Consider the following 20,722-nt stretch of genomic DNA (forward strand, 5'->3'; position numbering starts at 1 on the left):
ATCATCGCTGTCCGATTTAAAACATGAATCTTAATATTTCTCGAAAATTCCTCTGAATAAAGTCTTTTTACTTTGACTTCCATTGAAAGTTAAGAAGAGTTTCCCTTCTGTAAATTGCTATTTTGGTAGATGCCTGTTTTAATTGGACAGTGACTATGATTGTTGAACACTTCTGGAAGTGTATGATGCCCTACATTTACCTAAAGTCCATCAGCGGAACTCTGATATCACTGCAGTCTTTTTCGTTATCTGGCTGAAATGAGAAATCCAACCCCAATGGGCTAAGAGTAATCTAAAGCCCAGATTTGAAGACTGCACTATTTACATATATCTGACTTGCAGTTAAAGTCACATTCTGCATTGAGAAATCCTGTTCTGTAGCAATTTTCCCCCTCCACCACCACCACTATCTTTTTCAGGTTTTTCCCGCCCTGTGTGACGTCACTTCGCTCAGGTGTGCCGGCATTCGGAAGCGCAGGTAGAGGGGAAGATGGCGGTTGAAGTTTCTGAACGATGTAAACATTAGATTTTAGCAGCCGCCGAAGCATTTTCCATATGAACGCTCTTCTTCTGTTGTTGCTATCGCAGTATTTTACAAACGCTCGTGCGTCCGCAGAGGAAGGAAGAGCGGGAGAGGAAAAAGCACAGGCTGCAGTTTATCGCTAAACACGGAGTGGGTGTTGTTCATCTCTCTTTCTTTCACACACACACACACCTCCACCGCACGGTTAACTTTCTGAGAGCTTTTAAGGACCGAGTAAAGTTTGGAGTAAAGTTTTCTTGGAAGAAGAACTCCAGCTTTCCAACTTGTTCTTGAAGAAAGGAATAGGAAAAGAAAAAGGTGGTGAGTCAAAGACATCTTTCAACTTCCTTCTGAGGTGTTGCCTTTGCTTTGGATTTTGGAGAAAAAAAGCCCTGTTTATTTTGGATCTAGAACCTTAAAAAAATCTGTTATTTATTTCTCTGGCTTTCCTCGTTTTACTAAATATTCCTGATCTTTACAGTGACTGTTTACAGTGTTTTAGGAGAAAGGTTTTAGTAAAACACTGCAGCTGTTGACTTCTGGGAGGACCTTTTTACCCCATATTCAAAGTGAATATCCTCTAAGCGTTAACTAGTAATTAACAATTCATTCTCAAACCTTAAAAAAGCCCAGTAAACGAAATGATCATAAAAAATAATCTTCTGCTTAAGAAACTTTTCACTGAAGCCGAAGTGAACTTGATTAAAGGTTCTGTCGTATTTGTGATGTGTTTAAGAGTGTTTCTTATGGAATGCTGAATGCAGAGTGAACAGGATGCTGTGTTGTTTATGAACTGAGCCGGAAAATCCCAAAGGAGCAGCATTGAGCTTTTACAGAATCTCACTCTGCATTTCCTGGCTAGATTAAGATAGAGCCACATTCATTAGTTTCAGCACTGGAGGACATGATTAAAAGGAGTTATTGGCCACTTGTTGGTAACTTGGCAAAATGTTTTATATAAAATCTGACCAAAGGAAAATAAATGACTTTCTAAATCTGTAGATACAAATTAATAACAATCGTGCAAGACATTGGTTTCTCTCTCTCTCTCTCTCTCTCTCTCTCTCTCTCTCTCTCTCTCTCTCTCTCTCTCTCTCTCTCTCTCTCCCGATAAACAGAAAAAAGGAGGAAATCAGGTTTGAACACATCCACAGAAAGTACAACAAACTCCTCAGACTGAACTTAGACTGAAAACACAGTTCAAACAGATGTTATAAAATGAAGAAGAGAATGCTAATGGAAAGCTTATTTAGAAATGAATCTATGTATTAATTGTTGAGGTTACATTGATGTAAAATGTGTGTGTGTGTGTGTGCTTAAAACTACCTTGGCTGTCATTGCACCTGAAAAACAGAAAATGCAAATCAACTGAAACTAAGCAGTGTGGGCCAGGCCAGTACTGAATGGGAGACCATTGAGAAAAGCTTGGGTGGCTGCTGTGGTATTGATGGGGACATTAAGCGGCCATTCCCTGTGAACTATGGGGATCCCAATGCCTTAGTGCAGTGACAGGGACACTGTACTGAACCAATGGCGATGTCCATAGAATGTCTGGCAAAACCAACCTCTGTGGCCAGTGCTGGTCACTGACTCTCTGCCTAATAATTGATGAGTGGTGAATGCACCTCGTCCATGTGGAAGCTGCCTGTTGGAACATTAGAGAGTCGCCTGAAGCACCACCAAAGAATGCAAAGTGCTTTGGGAGTATGGCAAAGCATTGCATAATTTAGCATTTTCTAACCGCTGTTAGTCTGTTTGAACCATATGTTCAGTCTTAGGAGTTGGTTGCACTTTCTGTGGATGTGGTCTGAAGTAAGAGTGGAACTTGATGTCCTCATCTCTCTCACAGGTGAAAGCTTTAGATGATGTTTATCTGATGGGGACAGTTTTGGGGTCAGAACCAGGGCGTTGTGCGGTTGTTATAGCTCCCTTTTTTCGCTGTGGCCCTTTTTTACACTGAACCTAATTCCTGGTGTTTTTTCTTTTTTTATTCAGTGAGATGCGGAACGTCGATCCTGATGAAGAGGCAGGTTTCCCGGTGAACAGAGATGAAGAGGAGGAGAAGAATAAAAAAGAGGAAGAGGACAAAGGATGCTGTGACATTTTTCACTTCCACGTCTCCAGGTGGATGCTCCCGGAAGATCTTCGAGAAACGTATTTGGAAAGAGCCAACTGCTTACCACCTCCCATCTTCATCATCCTCATCAGCTTAGGAGAGGTGGGGAGGGTCATTACACTAAATCCAGATTGCACTATAACCTCCTTAGAAAAGCACTGAATGGAGTGTGATGCTCTGGAGCAGCTGCACATGAGCCTATGCTCACCATGTTCAAAGTCAAGTGTCAGAGAGCTATAAGCTCCCTAGGGTTGCACAGAACCAACCCCCACTACAGCCCCACCCACTAGATTAGCTGAAGATCTGCTGGTTTTACAAGTGGGTGGGGTGTGGCCAGCAACAGGTTATTTGCATAAAAGTGGCAGAGCCCTTAAACGGCTCGTTCTGAAAGGGACTGAAACTGGTGATAGAGCTGGTGATATCTCTTTATGGGCGAGTGATTTTGTGCAAAGAACTTTGTGAACATGTTTTGTATCGCCCATAGACCTATGTCTTGGAGCGTTTCGCAGTAGAAGTGTGTGAGTGTGTGTGCGGTGTTTGGGCTAGGAGCAGTGTGTTTAGTTTGGAGGTTTCCTTATGAAAAAGCACTGAGATTTTCTTGTGCGTCAGCAGCAGAGTGTTTTTCCTGCTTCTGAGGAGGGTTTTAAATGAACAGATTCATGTTTCCAGAAGGGTTTCTTTAAAACCCAACCACAGACTGCTCCACTTTCTGAAAATAGCTTCTGATTCAAGGCAAGAAGTGGGGAAACGGTCTGGAGGAGGATTCCAGTCAGAGGTGGAATTTGGACTCATTGGAAATGCTGCCTTAAAGGAAATATATCGTCGCTGTCAAAAAAAAAATGTATCTCCAAAAAAAAAAAATAATAAATTTTGGAAGTCAATGATGTAGTAAACAAACAAAAAAGGCAAAATGGAGATACATACAGATTTATTTAATAGCAACTGTATAAAACTGTAGAGTGGGACACTGAAGCAGCTGCACATGAGCCTGAGGTCACCATGCACAATGCCGAGAGTCAGCTACAGGGTTTGGGTTGTGCTTGAAGGAGCTCTATCCAATACATTTGGGATGAGCTGGGATAGAGAAGTAACCATGGAAACATTAATGTTTGTGTTCTAGTATAAGTCTAGTCCAAGTCTCTTACCAGAAGAGTAGAGGCTGTTACTGTTGTAAAGGGGATCACATTAATATTATTATTAATATTAATACCCTTCATTTCAGAAAGACTGATGGACTTACTGGGTGTGTGTGGTGTGTATCTAAAGCTGCAGCAGCGTATACAAACTTTAATTCAATATTAATGTGTTTCAACTCCTGACAGCTGGCGGTTTTTATTTACTACGCTGTGTGGAAGCCTCAGAAACAGTGGATAACACTGGATCAAGGGATTTGGGACAGTCCCCTCACCTACAAACCAGGCCAAAGACAGGAGGCGTGGCGCTTTATATCCTACATGTTCGCACACGCAGGGTAAGAACACATTTACAGCTCATCCCTGGGTAAACACTTATTTCAGAATACTTTAGCTGAAATAAGCAGAAAAGACAAATACTTGTGGAGGCCTTAAAGGTGTGGTACAGTGTTTTTTGCCATCAGAAAGTAGAAAAAAGTATTCATGAATGCGGTATATATTTTTTATTACTAGTAACACCCAAACAGAGAGACACACACACACACACACCCAAACAGAGACACACACACACTCGCACACACGAGATAAAGAATCAAATTGCTTATTTTTCCTCAAATGAACCGGTTTGTGCTGCGTAGTGCCTGCCCACACCCCCTACGTGGGCAGCCCCCATGTTTCAAATCTCTGTCACACCCAGGCCACTTGTGTTTGTAAAATGGCTGCTTCATAATATGAACAAAAAAAATGGAGAAAATGACTTATTTTACCTTTAACGTGTTCGGTGAGTACTGTGCAAAGGTTTTCAGAATCTTAATTCAGAGGTTAATAAACACTTCATTATGTTAAATCAAGGGTGCTGTTGGTTTAACAAATCCATACGATCAGGAGAATATCTAGAAACACTTTGTTCTTCACTCGCTCACAACACAGCTACTGCTTTTTAGAAAAAAGAAATCACTTTACTGTATTGTACTTGTTGTAATTATATAAAACTATATACAAGCACCCGGCTTATTGACATGAGGAATTATGTCACATAATACTATTAATAATAATCATCTTAGGTGCCTAAGACTTTTGCACACTACTGTAACTGTTAGCAAACTCCATGCTAGCTCTGCTAATAACGACCCTGGCTTCAGTGAAGGTATTTACCTGTGGTTTGTAATGTTTACTCCAGGATTCAGCACATTGTGGGGAACCTGGTCCTCCAGCTGGTTTTGGGAATCCCGCTGGAGTTGGTTCACAAGGGTTTTGAGGTGGCGATGGTCTACCTGGGCGGTGTTCTCGCAGGTGAGGGACATGTTTAATCACTGATTCTTATTTTCATTATTGTAACGTCCATGATTTTGGTGCGTTGTTGTGGCCCTCTTTTTCTCTTCTATTCAGTTTTAGATAAAACTGAAAGTAATGTATTTTTTGAAAATATTGGCGGACAGTTTCAGTGTATAACTGTGGTCATTTCAGTCTGACAGCTATAAATGTGGAGCAATTTGGGCCCAGTAATCTGCAGTGTGTGTAGCTTTACAGTCTGATGTGGACAACTGTGGAATAAACGATCTTCTGAATGATCCTGGAGCTTTCCCTGTGACAGTCGCCTTTTCTGTTCCAAAGCAGAACACTGTACATATCTGTGGACTACAGTGTAGTGTAACATTTAATAGTGTCCTGGCCATAGATTAAGCTTCAGGTTTTTGACTGAGAGGGAGTCATTTGGTCTGGGACAAGACTTCATTTCTTTTTTTTTTTTTTTTTTAAACGCCATACACTGTACTTTACTGTAATCAGAGGTTTGCAAATGAGAGGCAGCTGTGGGGCGTTTGTGTAACTGTCGCTTTATTCACGGACTCTTCTCTGTGCTGCTTTGACAGCTTTTTGTCTTTTTAAGTTAGAATTCTCTCTCTCTCTTTCTTTTCATTAATGGAACACGTGAAAAGTGACAAAGCTTTTGTTGCATAAACCTTTGGTTTTATTTTGTTTGGATTTGTGGTTTTCTCAGTGTTTTAGTCGTTGGGACAGTGCAAGTGTAGATTTAATCACAGTGAATTGAACACTACATTGTCGGACTCCTGTAATTTAGTCAGGGCACGGCGCCCCCTGTTGACCAAAATCTAAAGTGTACTACACTATGGAAAAATAAGGCGTGAAATAAAAATAACTTTTTAGGTGTAAGATGGTAGAATGATGCAGTTGTGGTGTGTGATTATTTCCCTCAAATAATTGTTTATAATTTTTTTTATTGTAGAATATTGCAGGCTTTTAGAGACATTAACTTTATTATACTAGATTTTTAGCGGTATCTGTTTACAATAAAATCACAGTGTAGTACTTAGAGTAGAACATTGTGTGTTTACAATCAGTTTTGTACTGGATCACCATATGAACAAGTATTCATGTGTTATTTGTAATTTTTTCTTGTTTGTTTGTTTGACCCAGGCTCTTTGGCCAGTTCCATATTTGACCCGTACAGTGCTCTGGTGGGAGCCTCTGGTGGAGTGTACGCTCTCATTGGGGGATACTTCATGAACGCTGTGGTGGTAAGATGTAAACAAAGTAGCACACAAGACAAATCATTAATGATATTTTTGTAACTGTAAGTTGCCATAGTGGGGCGTTTAAATGGCTTTTAAAATTAAAGCTTGGTCACCGTGCCAACGGTAAACTCTCAAAGCTTAATTAACTTATTATATCTCAGTTGACTTTGCAGTACTGGGTTGGCATCATATTAGGCGAGGGTTGACGGGAACTGTGGTACCCTCAAGGTGCATAATCAGTGCCTTTAGTTACACGCCATAATTATACGCTTTAAAGTTCAGTTTATTTCATTCGCCCCGTTTCATCTGCAGGACTTTTATTGTGTTCTTTTATTCTCCACAGTTGTGTATTGAAAGATTACAGAGATCCCCCTCTCCTTCTGGAGAAGAGAATGTAATGAACCTTTAGGGAACACAACTGGACTTTAACACCACTGCTGCACCTTTAAAGATACTCTACACTGTTTGTAGCTTTAGGAACAATAATGTACCTCCACTGTCCTTTTTTGGGCGGAGAGTGTAGCTTTAATCTTTTCTTTAAAGATCAAATTAATCACAGTGATCTAAACTAAATAAAGTGATTAGTTGTGGCACTCACTCGTACATTCTCCCCCTCTCTCTGTCCCTCTGCCCTGTCTCCCCGACCCTTTCGAACAGAACTTCAAGGAGATGCTTCCTCTGCTGGGAATTTTCCGGATCTTGGTGATCGTCCTCATCGGTTTGTTTATACATCTGTTCTGAAACAGTTCTTTTTTTCCACTTCTTCATAGTTTATTTATCCTAATAATAACTGCTGTTGTTTCAGTGGGAACAGATGTGGGCTTTGCCCTGTACAGAAGGTTTCTGTCGGATGAGGCTGGATTAAAGGTGAGTGGGAGCTATACCTGGTGGCATTTAACCCCTTTGAAGTCCAGCTATTTGAATGAGAAAAAGAATCTCTTTTATCCTCATTATCACGTCCTCTATTCATGTTCAGTGTCGAATTCTCTCTGTGATGATTGATGCTGGATGGGCTTCAGGAGCAGAAAAGCATTTAGCCACCACTGATTATCAAACTTGTAGTCCCTCACTGAATCAGTTTAGGCTCCATAGAGCGGCCCTCCCACACGGGTGTAGCCATGTTTAAAGCAGGTTTAGTACAGAATCTGACACTTCCAGACCATTAGGGTAGTTTTAATAGTTGGTTTGAGAAGCTATGTTTGTTTTTGGAAAGTTACTTATGGTTTTACTTCACTTTTAAGTGAGAAATCCTTCTGCTCCAGGTCTCTTTCGTGGCTCACATTGGGGGAGGAATTGCAGGGATGACCATCGGCTACGTCTTCTTCAGTAACTACAACCAGAAACTTCTGAAAGATCCACGCTTCTGGTTCTGCATCGTTGGGTACATCGTCTTTCTGCTCTTCGCTGTTTTCTTCAACGTCTTCCTCTCTCCGGCTCCTCGTTAAAGAAGATACTCAGGTCATCAATAAAACCTAGTTCCACTTTATATTAAGTGTCTTTTAATAATCGTGTAAATAAACTCGAACAACACATGCAACAGCAACATATCTACGGGTGATGTATTCGCTTTTACAGATGGATTGCAGTAGCACATGTAATTGTAAAGTCACATATGTATCATCTTAAGTTTTTTTTCTGTAATTACAGAAGCAGAGCTTAATAATTAATACATACCTTTTATATAAAAGTAAAAACCGGTGCTGATTTATGTCCGATCCTATCTGTGTCACATTATTTGTTACAGACACTTAATATAAAGTAGGGCCTCTACTGTGTTTAGTGCTCAGACACTAACAGATACCTCAACAAAGAGTAATACACACAACTTATAGCTTAGCAGGTGCTTTGATGTTTTTTGATGTCGGTATAAATGGTCCAAATGTTTTTCTATCTATTGATGCCATTTGTATTGTACTCTGTAAACTACACATAGGCTTTTCAGGGTTAAGGGTTTGTAAAATTGTATTAGAATTACAGCATTTAGTCTTTCCCCAAAGGCTAATAGCTGTTGACTCAGGTGAACTGTGGTGGACAGTTTATAAATGCTTTTTCATTTAGCATTAATTTTATTTGGGTATTGACAGGGATATTCAGACAGTGGTAAACAGGGTTTATTGAAGCTTTTAACACACTTTGTGTAACATGTAATGTTTAATTTCACTTGCATTTAGCAGGTAGAAGTTACTCCACACAGGGGCGCTGTTATCACACAGCTGCCAGAATCATAGCTTTCCAGGCTACTTTTACTTGACCTATTATTCTAGTGGAATAATAACAATAACAATAAAAAAGGCAATAAATTGACAATCCTGCTTTTAAAGCATATTATTGTGAGATCTGGCAACATGGACTCAGATAGGACAGCTTTGGTTGTATTGTTACATTAAATATACAGCTTCAAAACCTTTGTGATGCTCCACTGATGCAGAAATATACAGAGATGGGAGAATAGAGCCTCTGTCATTGCTTCTCTGAAATCAGCACTGCAGAACCTGCTCTATGTATCCCACTTCCCCTTGCTATCAGGACAGTGCTATAAACGTGAAATACACTCTTCAGTTGTAGTAGAAGCCCAGGTGCAAAAATGCCAAATCTTACCTAGTGCAGCTTTAAATAAAACTAAACAGAGGGCAGCCAATCAACAATCAGAAAAGAGCTCCTGTACATATTTGCCTTAAAGGCATAGTGTGTTGAAATGCCAAATATGGGTGCTTGTAGAATTAATATTCACAGATTTGACCCGTGATATGTTCACACAACGGTAAAAAGAAAGAGAAAGAGGTCGTTCTGAACAGCAGAGGGCAGCAGTTAGAAGAATAAAGGGTCAAGGATTTTTTTTCTATTTTTTTATATAAACCAGACTAAGATGGAAGTGTGGTGTTTTAAATTGTGATTGATATGAAATTGTGAAGCGATGCTGTGTGTAATAACATTTGTCATACTGTTTTTACCATTGGAAAATGTATTAAAGAATTTTTAGAATATTATTTAAATATATTTTTTGTCTCCATTAGTGATATATTCTAGTTTTACAGCCCCCAATTAATACATTTACCTAATTAATTAAAATTAAATGTATCAAATGATGTCAATATTATCATCCATTTTTATACAGTATATGGCCAAAAAATTGTGGACACTTGCTCATTCAATATTTCTTCCAGGGTTTACTCCCCTTTTACAGCAGTCGCAGCTTCTAAATGTTGGCACATTTCTGTGATAATTTGATTGTATTCAGCCATGAGAAATTGAATACCGAGGCTGGATAGTTCTGCAACTCCAGCTCACACCAAATGTGTTGTACACAGCAGTTTAATTCAAAGCTGAAAAGTGGTGTCTATAAAGTTTTGACATACTGTGAAAGTGAGTGTGGGCCATTGTGTCCTGCTCTGATTCTGGTGTTCCCTTTCCTGGTCCTAATACATAAACAGCAGGTTTAAACACACACACATACAAGTGTATTGACCGTGACCTGATGGGAACCAGTCAAAGAGGCGGGGCTTTCCGAGGTTTTGACCTGAACAAATCAATTCAGGCTTAATCTAAATGTAGGGGTGTTTTATCCTTCGATCCATTTTTATTAGATAACGAATGAGAAACATAACACAGGCCCTGGGTCTGTGTAGTAGCCATGGCTCAGAATGACTCACAGAAAACAGTTGCAGATGATAATGCTGTTTTTTTTTTATTTCTTCGGTTAAAATGGAACAACACCAAAACTGCATCTAAATATCACAAAGAAACTTTATGGACCAGCTTTGGTTCACAAATTATACAAAACAGTGTTTAAAAATGTAAGATTAACATACATTCTTCCACCACAGAAGAGCTGTGTATTTAAAGAGTGTTTAAACAGATGTAATTACAATGTGAGAATATGTATTGAGTGCGCCCCCTGCAGGGTGTATTCCCACCTTGCGCCCAGTGATTCCAGGTCGGCTCTGGACCCACCGTGACCCTGAACTGGATAAGGGTTACAGATAATGAATGAATGAATATATGTGTGTGTTTTCTATTTGTCCTCAGCCTGGAGCCGAATATGTGTATGCTTCAAAATATGAGCTGCAATGTAGCAGAGAGCTCGATCAGTCCTTCACTAAACCCCACTAGATTGAATAATAGAGGGCTGTGTTTCAAACCATTTCCTGACGTGAACCCCGACAGCAACCAGACACTGTTAAAGAGAGCATCGGGCCGCAGCATTGATTTCTTGTAAATGGAATAAAATATGGCTACAACAGGCTGAGGCTTAATTACAGCGAGGTGGACGCAGCAGGGTATGAAATCGGACACGACCCATCGATCACAAAACAAAACCACAACCGCCATTGCTCGTAGGAAGAGCAGCATTTAACAAAGAAAAACAAAACGCCACCGTCAGCTTCAGGCTGAAAATTCAGTCTCTACTTTTGCATGGACTAAAGTTTGTGGACACCCAGCATTTCTTCTGTTATTAATCAGGAGTTTGTTCCTCTAACAACATCTACTCTTCTAGGAAACCTTCTGTATCCTGCCATACCCTCTACTGTCAGTCATAACCTGGTTGGCTTCCACTACCATGCTACTCCCTGAAATGTAGTCAGTGATGATGCAAAACACTCTCTCTAACAGTAACCGCAGGCTTTGGAGACCATCACAACAGTGTAATCCAGCTCTCGCTCCACTCTCTCCTCAGCCAACAATGCAGGGAATTTTTGAACCTTTTCAAAGACCTGGGTGTAATTTACTGAGCTGCTGTTGTGAGTCGGATAAAAGCCAGTGTGATCTCTGCTGTAGCTGGAGAGTTTAAAAAACGCCTAGTTTGTGCTGTATGACCGTTTTCTGAAAAATCAGTGCTCTGCAAGGTTTACACATCATGATTCAGTCTCTACTCTGGTACCATGAGTGAGTGGGTACTAAAGGAGTACCCGGAGAAATAGAGTAGGTACCACGCAGGAGAAAAGCACCATTAGGTCAGACTTAGTGTGGGGTGTAAATCCTTCCAACTTTGAACAATGTAAAGAAGTGGAACTGTATTCTCTGGAGTTATCTAACACCTTTGTTGTTACACTGAGTGGTGATCCAGGACTAATTATTTAATCTTTGATTAAAAACATAATTAATTAATCACACAAGTAAAAGCTGCAGTAAATGGCTTTGTTCCTTGTTGAGACTCAGGCTTTTATTAATGCATATTTAGGTGTAAAATAAAGGAATCAATGTAAGATCAACACAGTGGAATTATATTTATTTAACAATGTAATCACAACAATACATTTGGAATGCTAGTGTTGCCTGTATTTTTTGGAGGGAGTTTAATGTTCAGTGTGTTAGGCACGATGCACTGGGTCCAGGAAACTGTTCTTACTTACAGTTTTTAATTTATTATAACGTCTGTGTGGTTTTGATGATTTTTAAACAATAATTTCTTAATTTCTTGAAGAAAGGTTTATTGGGGGAGTTTAGTAACAGACAGAAGCTTTAACGCTACAACACAGCTCATGATTCAAACTCTATACAGCTCCATCTACCAGATTAGGCGAAGTAGATGACGAAACAGGAGCTCCCTCTCACTCACTCACTCACTCTCACACACACTCTCTCTCACTCACTCAGTCATTCTCACTCTCTCACTCTCACTCTCTCTCTCTCACTCTCTCTCTCTCTCTCTTTCTCTCTCTCACTCACTCTCACTCACTCATTCTCATTCTCTCTCACTCTCTCTCACTCACTCAGTCATTCTCACTCTCTCTCTCTCTCTCTCACACTCTCTCTCTCTCTCTCTCTCTCTCTCTCACTCACTCATTCACTCATTCTCATTCTCTCTCACTCTCTCAAGCTCTCACACTCTCTCTCTCACTCTCTCTCTCTCTCATTCACCCACTCTCACTCACTCATTCTCATTCTCTCTCACTCACTCATTCTCACTCTCTCTCTCTCACACTCTCACTCTCTCAAGCTCTCACACTCTCTCTCTCTCACTCTCTCTCTTTCTCAGTCTCTCTCTGAGTATGTGTGTACATGCAAACATGTAAAAAGCTGGCAGACGTAGAGAGTGAGTTATTGATAATGTTTAATACACATTGGTAGTTGGATTGGTGACTCAAAAGTGTCCGGCGCCCCCTCCAGGGCGTATCCCCACCTTGGGAAGGCCCTGGACACACCACAACCTTGGGCTGAATAAGAGCTACAGACAACGAATAAATAAAAAATAAATAAATAAACAGGATTAACACATAGTGGCCACTCATCAACTATTTAAGAGAAGTGCTGAGCTTTGGTGTGTGTTATAAAGTGCTCGTCTTTGTGTGGATAACTTTAGAGCTCTAGAGCTCCATTAAAACTACTTATAGATAATCAAACGAGCAGCTGGAGGGTGTGTGCTGAAACAGGCATGAGACACGTGCAAGTGTGTGTGTGTGTGTGTGTCCAAACCATAAAGAATCATCCCGAATCTGTAGAGTATTCATTCAGGTTCATACACATCTCCTCTCTCTCTGAAGGGAGAACAAGCTGAGGTTCGTAATGGAGCTTTATCACAGTGTACACAGTGTGATGGATTGTGACCTGGCCGCGTCCTTTCCAACATCTGCCCGTCAGCAACACAATCACAAAACAAAGAGAGAGGTCATTAGAGTTCAGACCATGCCCAATGATTTTTAAGAGTATGGCTCTGTAAATAAATAAAAAATGATCCAACTTTCCACATCCTCTCAGAATAAACCCAAATATGTAGGGATGTAGGGTTAGGCGTCTTGCCCAAGGACTCTTATTTATAAAGTGTTGCCCAGAAGGGGATTCCAGCCCTCATCTGTTGATGAACAGGTAATAATGTTACCAACTTTACCCGGCTAAATTGCAGACGCTGTTAGCAAGAAATCAACATTTGTAAATTAGAAGGCTGTTATTTAGGTCAAGAATGAATTTCTGAATATTTCTGTATTTAATTTAACACTAAGTAGTATTTTTACCCTAAAATTACAGCTTCAAAATGATTGTGATGCTGAAATTGCCCTGTAATAGGGAGAAAAAAGCCTCTATTGTTGCCACCCTTGGCTCAGCACTACAGAAACTGCACTATGTAATTCTGGAGGGAGGTGGAGGGGTAGTAGGAAACCACCCCCTCCCCCTTGATTTCAAGACAGTGCTGTAAAAGACACTCTGCAACTGTAGGGTGAGCCCAGGACCAGAAATAGCAAACCAAATCTTACCTAGTGCTCCTTTAACAATCCATTTTGTATTTTTGCATTCATGAATATTCATGACTTGTTTTTTCCAGTGATGCCAGTTTCATCAGTCATGTTTATAAAAGCCCATGACCACGCCCACTGAGGTCAGGTCTCTATAACTAGCCACGCCCACATCAAAACACATGCCCTCACTCCCAGGTCGTGGGTCAGTGACAGCACAGTGGATTGATTTTTCTGCTGAGCTATAAGACAAGCCATGAGCAGTTTCCTTTTTAGTTTGGGCACATTCAGCTCCCAGGAATACTGCAGTAGCTTGTCTTTAATCATGTAGAAGAGCGGAGCGTACTGTCCCCGCTGCAATGGCTCGCTTCAGTTTGTATTCCTTTGTTTAAGGTATGTGACATCTTTTTTCTTTTGGTTTTATTTAAGTCTTCAGAGTGAGAGTGATATCAGCAACAAGATACTTGCATATCATTGCTAATATATAGGCACTGGCATTGGACAAATGTGCAAAGAATGAACTGAAACAGCTGTGCAATAATAATAATAATAATAGTAATAAAAATTTTATTTCATAGGCAACTTTCTGTCACTCAATGACACCTTACAGAAAAAATACAAAGGAGACAATAGAATAAATAAATAAACAAAGTAGAAAACATTATCAACAAGTTAGAGTCAATCAGATGGAAATGATAGACTTTAAACAGGTGGCTCTCTGCATTTATGGATGAGTTTTATAATATCACTGATTGGAATATATCTATATATAGTGGGGTGGATGTGGTCGTGTTGAGTGCACACGTATAATATGTAAAAAACAAATCAGGCACAGAGATGTCTAACAAGTATTAAACTAATCCAGAAAATAGAATAAAGAATAATGAGCCAAACAAGAGTAATGTGCACGGAACTAAAGTGGACATGTGATGCTGGTACATGGGCAGATGACTATGTGTGGTGTATATTCCAGTCTCTGCACACATGCTATAAAACTATTACACACAGCGTCTATCAGAATTATAAAAGAGGAATAATGTTGTAAACACTGTACAGTTTTGCAAATATGCCTTTATTACCCTCCTGTACTGTTCAAACTTTTTCTATTATTTTGGACGCTGAGTTGTACTCTCTGCACAGTTCTATGCAGAAAAACCCATGTGAAGATGGGTGACTGGAACTTTTTGGGGGGGATCCTCGAGGAGGTGCACATCCACTCCACCATGGTGGGGAAGATCTGGCTAACCATCCTGTTCATCTTCCGGATGCTGGTGCTGGGCGTAGCTGCCGAGGACGTGTGGAACGATGAGCAGGCTGACTTCATCTGTAACACAGAGCAGCCGGGCTGTCGCAATGTTTGCTACGACCGGGCATTCCCCATCTCCCTCATACGCTACTGGGTCCTACAGGTCTCTCTTTTAATTCCGTCAACTTCAGTTCCCCATCTCCCGGGTCCTGCTTCAATTCAGTTCTTGTGTATAGATGATAAAGTGCTTTTCCACTGCATGGAACACTGTAGGAAAACTGTGGCTATGGGGCTACCCTCAAGGGCACATATTCGTACCTTATTTAGGGAACATAACTGTATATTATTTAATTGTAATTCATTCATTCATTGTATGCAGGTCATTTTCGTGTCCTCTCCCTCGCTGGTCTACATGGGCCATGCGTTGTACCAACTTCGTGCCCTGGAGAAGGAGCGTCAGAGGAAGAAAACAGCACTTCGGCGGGAGATGGAGGCCTTGGACATGGAGATGGCAGAAATTCGGCGGAGAATAGAGCGAGAACTCCGTCAGATCGACCAGGGCAAGCTGAACAAGGCGCCACTGAGAGGCTCGCTTTTGCGGACCTATGTGGCCCATATCGTGACCCGTTCTGCTGTGGAAGTGGGTTTCATGACGGGTCAGTACCTTCTCTACGGTTTCCAGCTGGACCCTTTGTTCAAATGTGAGCGGGAGCCTTGCCCAAATGTGGTGGACTGCTTTGTGTCCCGTCCGACAGAAAAAAGTGTGTTTATGATGTTCATGCAGTGCATTGCTGCTATCTCCTTGTTTCTTAACACCCTGGAGATCATGCACCTGGGCTACAAGAAGCTCAAGAAGGGTATCCTGGCCCTGTACCCACAACTGAGACACACAGATCTGGAGGATGTCTGCTATCCCAACAAGGCCAAGAAGGATTCTGTTGCTATGCAGACTTGTGTGGGGATCTCCACTGGATGTAAGTCTGCAATACCTTCAGCACCGAGTAGTTACAATCTTCTGATCGAGAGGCAGCAAGACGGACCTCCTTACCCTCCTCTAATCAACCCTTCTTCCGCATTCCTCCCGGTTCAAGCTGACCTTCCTTCCAAGAGTGTATTGGATGCTCCTAAAGACACCTTGCACAGTCCCACGGAGCACAACAGCAACTCCAACAACACCAGCAGTGAGAACACTCGGTCTCCAGCTGGAGAATCCATCACTCCTCCAAAGTAAGAGGATCTAGAGCACATTCCCCCACACGATGAAGTAGATCAAGAATCCGAAAAGCTTGCGGATACATCCCATGCCTATTCTCTGCCAATGAAAAGACCCTGGAAAGTCACAGCCCCCTGGAACTGTGCCCCAGTAGCTGAAGGAACCGCTTCCGATTCAGACTCGACAGGAGATGCCAAAGCTCAAGGCGCAGCTTTTAATGTTCGTTCCAGAGCTTCCTTCAGGAAGGAGACCAGGAAGAGTCGTCCCAGCACACCTGACTCCATCGAGGAGTCGAGTTCAGAGTCACGACGAAGCCCCAGGCCACAGACGTCTCCCAGCCGCAAAACCTCACTCGCAAGCAGCACCAGCAGCCGACGTGCGGCACCTACCGACCTCCAGATATGAAAATGGTTGAAATGAGATTTTAAATGCATTAGCTCCCTGCAGTGTCCCTCATTCCAGCATTCAGTCGTGAACATACTTGACAAATCTCCATCAGTGGGCTCCATAGGTCATCAAGCCTAATGCTAAGAGTTGGTCAGGAGGGTATCAAGCCTCCAGGACTCTGTTGTGGATCAGTGGACTTGTGTTCTCTGGAGTGATAGAGTTTCATTACATACATTTGCTATGAGCTGGAGCGCAGAACTAATCATCTAACACCAGTACCGCAACTCAAAGCTTCTTTTGTTTTTGCAAAACATGTCATGGGAGGTCCCACTGATCTACTTACATTAGCAAAAATGCTGCCCCCTAGACCCTGAAGAAGCTCTGAAAAATCGAGGCCAGGGAGGTTTGAAACTCCAAAATGGAGGAACTAGGAGGCCTTGCCCTTAAGCGAAGGAGCACCTTGCACCATTTGGAAACCAGTGTTATTATAATTTGGCAGCTGATTTTGAGTTAGTTTTAGTCTCATTTTAGTAATTTATTTATTGTTAGCTGTAGTGAAGTTAATTGATGAAAAGCTAAAGATTTTCATCTAGTTTTAGTTCATTAAATTAAAAAAAATATATATATTAATGTTAGTCACATTTTTAAAATGCACTTTTTTTAGAGGTATTAATTATTACTAACTTTCATAAACAATAAAAGATTAAAAGATATGTTCTGTTTAAATACATGTTAACATCCAAAATCAAGGGATTATGGCAACTTGTTTTGTTCAAATATGTTTAGCATTAACTTTAACATGAATGTTTTAAAGCTTGGGGACTGACACTGAGACGACTCTGTTTCAAATGTATTTATCATTGACCAACAATCGATACAAACACCCAGGTGACTCCCAAAAGGAGTTGACTCCCAAAGCATCGTTTATTCAAGTGTCATTGCCATGACAACAGCAAACAGATTATTTTCCTGTTTAAGTTTCCTTGGAGTTTTCAAATAATAAATAACCAGTCTTTTAAATGCAAAATATTTCATCATATTTCATAGTTAATTTTTATTTAGAGCTTGTGTATTCATTCGTTGTGAAAAATAGGTCCCTCAAGAGAACCCTCAATTCACCAGAGCTGTGACAAAGCTGGGCACTGGTTTATTTACTACCTCTAGCGAGTTGGTGAGACACTCCCTTTCTTAAGGGCAAGGCCGACCCTGTTTCTCCAGGTAGGAGTTTACCTCGCCAGATCTTGAGTTTCAGAGTTAGCCAAGGTCCAGGGAGCGGAGCCTCATGACCAAATTGAATTTTAAATGGATTTTCAGCAGTCATCTCAGTGAGGGGACTCTTCTCTGCTGGAATATAAAGCAGATTGTGTTTGTATTTTAGGAAGGTGATGTCTATTAAACATGTACTTTTGAAAGGCAAAGAAAATAATCTTTCCTGGCAACAGGTTTAATGTTTTAAATTTTTTTCTAAATGCCAATTTTCTAAAGGAAGTGAATGCAAATGCACAATGTAATTGTGATATTTTTAAAAAAAGCATTGAAAAATCAGAAATACAGTATCCATTTCCTTTTTGCATTTCCTGTAGTCTGCTTGTCTGCCTCTGTGCCTGCATTAATAATTAAAAATAAAAAATTATTTAGTTTTATAGCTTATTGTACGATGTTTGTGCTGGGTGTCATAATCACCTGACCACATTTTTACTGCCATTGAGAGTGTGTGTTGCCCTGTGAAGGACTGGCGGACCCTCCAGGCACCCTATGATTCCAGGTAAGCTCTGGACCCATCGTGACCCCGAACTGGAGAAGTGAATGAATGATGATGACGATGATTTAAGAAGAATGGAAATAGCCTACAGCTGTCACACTAATTAAAGCTTCTAAAGGCTCAATATGGTGTGTTTCACCAATGGAAGCAGACTGGAGGTCATTTTTGAACCATCCTATTGTTTCAAAGCATGTATTTCACAGTAAACATCCTAAACATTTCAAAAAACGTATGCATTTTTTTGTCCAATGAGTTTTTGCAGCAGTTTTCACTGTGTGTTGTTTGGTTGCAGGCCTACGATGTGCAGACTGGCCAATTAAATGTTTACAGAGAAGGTTATCGACCAATAACGGTAGCTCTACAGTCAGACCGTCCAATCAGAAGATTTTAGGCCACTTCACCACGCCCCCTTCTCACTCAAGCGAACCAATCGGAGTAGGGGAGGGTGGGACTAGTTTGTGAACGAAACGCTTCTCGAAGTTCTATGTAAACTCTAGAAAAACATAATCCCGGACGTTTGTGAAATTCCGCCCAGACATTTTTTAAGTCTAAAAAAGAGGACATGACCAGGTAAAAGAGGACATCTGGTCACCCTATTAAAGATGAGACGGTGTCTTTATCTTCAGTAACCACTCACTTCTCCATCAGTTTCAACCCGTCCAGATTCGTGATGTGGTACATTTCTCCTCTCAGTACGTCTCAGGGGGATTGAGGGAGTCTGAACTTCCACAGGAAAAACACACACTAGAGACCAACTTAAACACAACCTGGCTCCATTTCTGCTATTTTCTGCTATGTTTTCTTATTTGGACTATGAAACCCGCATGCTGTCACAACAGTCTTCTGAGAATGGAAAATGATAAAAGGCCTCTGAAATCTGGATCTGAGACATGTTTGGCATGGCATGGGTAAATTACATTTCGTTTTTATTATTATTGTTGTTTTCTGGAAGCTGTGGTGAATTCAAACATTCATTTGGTTCTTGGGCTTTATTGCAGAACCCTTGTAAAATTATTTGCATTTTCCACCTGTGGAAGCAGGCACCATGAGGTGAGGGAAGGGAGCAGCCATCCCACTCACCCAGAGAGAACAATGCATGCTGGGCCTTAGGACTCCAAGCCTTAGATGGCTGTGGAATTACTGAGAATTAAAGCAGCATTCCCCTGATGATGGGGCCAATGCTTAGAGCGCTGGGCTCTAAGCATTGATCCCCAGATCGTTCCCCACACCAGCACAGATCATTCTGTGTGAAATGCATCGGATTTGGAGCTTTTTTGTTTACAACAGGGATTTTAGTGTTCACCAAGAATCCCTTATACTGGGCATACATTAATATAGACACAGATTCATAGAAAAAAAATGTAAATACTAAGCTACAAGATGATGATTAAACAACTGAGGTATTTTCCAGGATTTTCAGAGTTCTTCTACAGTTTCACCACCAAATCACACACTCCTTCATTTAAAACACTAAGTAAGATATTTTTTGCTCCTGTTCTGATTTTGATCCACTTCTGATGTGAAGTTTGGTGACTTTAGATTTGTACAAATGTACCACCACTTCATCTACGTATATCCAATCACACAGCACTGGAATGCTTACTGTGGTGTTTGACCCTTGTGGTGTTTTGACCAAAGCGTTTTACAGGTATTAAATGAAGACCCTGGGAACTGTGTGAACGTGTGTAAAAATGGGTATATAACGTGTCACCTTTAAATAAAGGGGACTTATCAGCTTTAAATAAATTCCCAGATTATTCCCAGATTTCAGTCGTTAACTTCAGTTCTCTCTTCGTAAAATGTCTTATGAATGTAATTAAATGCTTGGGATATGAAGCTACTCTTTTAATAAAGCATTAGATTTGATTACAATATATACACAGGTATGAATATTATTGTCTTATTCTATATAAATGCTTAGATTTTAATGCCGATCATATCCTCAAAGCAATGTTTTGACAGCTAGAGTAAAGCCAACCCAGAAACTGCAGTGAGTACAACACCCTCCTGATTAATATTCACCATTTCAGCAGTGTCCATAAACTTTTGACTGTATAGAGTAATTATAAGACCAACCTCTAGGTGGCAGCGTAACAAAACAAAACCTCAAAGAGACGCTGATTGAACCTTCTCCCTCTGTAAACGTGCTCCAGAGACGTGTTTATGAACATGTCACAGAGTGTTAGCCTCTTATTCCGCGCAGAGGGAAACGTGGCCTAATTTGCATAAACATTAAGCAACATTTCGTCTCTTGTTTGACAGCTGCAGTCAAACCTGGCTCCTGTTTAAAAACTCAGATTTTGATACAGTAAACACAACACAGCAGCAAAAATTAGCGACTGATTCAGCAGCTGAATGACAGTAAATAACATATTTCTGATATAAATTCTGAATTCTGTATCATGATTTTGAAGAAATTAGGGTTAGCAGTGCTGTAGAAGCTTGTGAATTTTACAAATTCTTACCTAAATATTATATACACATGCATTATTATTACATAATAAATCAACTGAAATTTACCTGGTTTAAATCTACCGATAGAGGAGTCACGGCATGTGCACCTTCATGCTGTGAAGAGCTTTCTATGTGCCAATGTGTTTCCTTTCACTGTATAAAAGATGCACAGGTCTTTCTATATT

The 20,722-nt window shown here is 40.7% G+C and overlaps 2 protein-coding genes across 3 annotated transcripts; both read left to right on the plus strand.

Moving 5' to 3' along the window:
* The first annotated feature begins 479 nt into the window (after positions 1-479).
* Positions 480-9,264, plus strand: LOC136679299 (rhomboid-related protein 2-like). 2 transcript variants are annotated; one of them, XM_066657746.1, is made up of 8 exons: positions 480-844; positions 2,519-2,741; positions 3,962-4,110; positions 4,953-5,065; positions 6,209-6,309; positions 6,964-7,024; positions 7,112-7,173; positions 7,569-9,264. In XM_066657746.1, the coding sequence occupies exons 2-8, from the start codon at positions 2,523-2,525 to the stop codon at positions 7,749-7,751; spliced, it is 888 nt and encodes a 295-aa protein (XP_066513843.1). In that variant the 5' UTR covers positions 480-844; positions 2,519-2,522; the 3' UTR covers positions 7,752-9,264. The 2 variants fall into 2 exon arrangements, with proteins under 2 accessions (XP_066513843.1, XP_066513844.1); XM_066657747.1 differs by having other exon boundaries at positions 480-841.
* A 5,377-nt stretch (positions 9,265-14,641) lies between these two features.
* LOC136678257 (gap junction alpha-9 protein-like) lies at positions 14,642-16,339 on the plus strand. The gene is given in 2 exon segments (XM_066656236.1): positions 14,642-14,884; positions 15,101-16,339. Coding segments are annotated over 2 exon segments (1,482 nt in total).
* The last annotated feature ends 4,383 nt before the right edge of the window (positions 16,340-20,722 follow it).

The sequence above is a fragment of the Hoplias malabaricus genome, chromosome Y (genome assembly GCF_029633855.1).
Source record: "Hoplias malabaricus isolate fHopMal1 chromosome Y, fHopMal1.hap1, whole genome shotgun sequence".
NCBI classification, from domain to species: domain Eukaryota; kingdom Metazoa; phylum Chordata; class Actinopteri; order Characiformes; family Erythrinidae; genus Hoplias; species Hoplias malabaricus.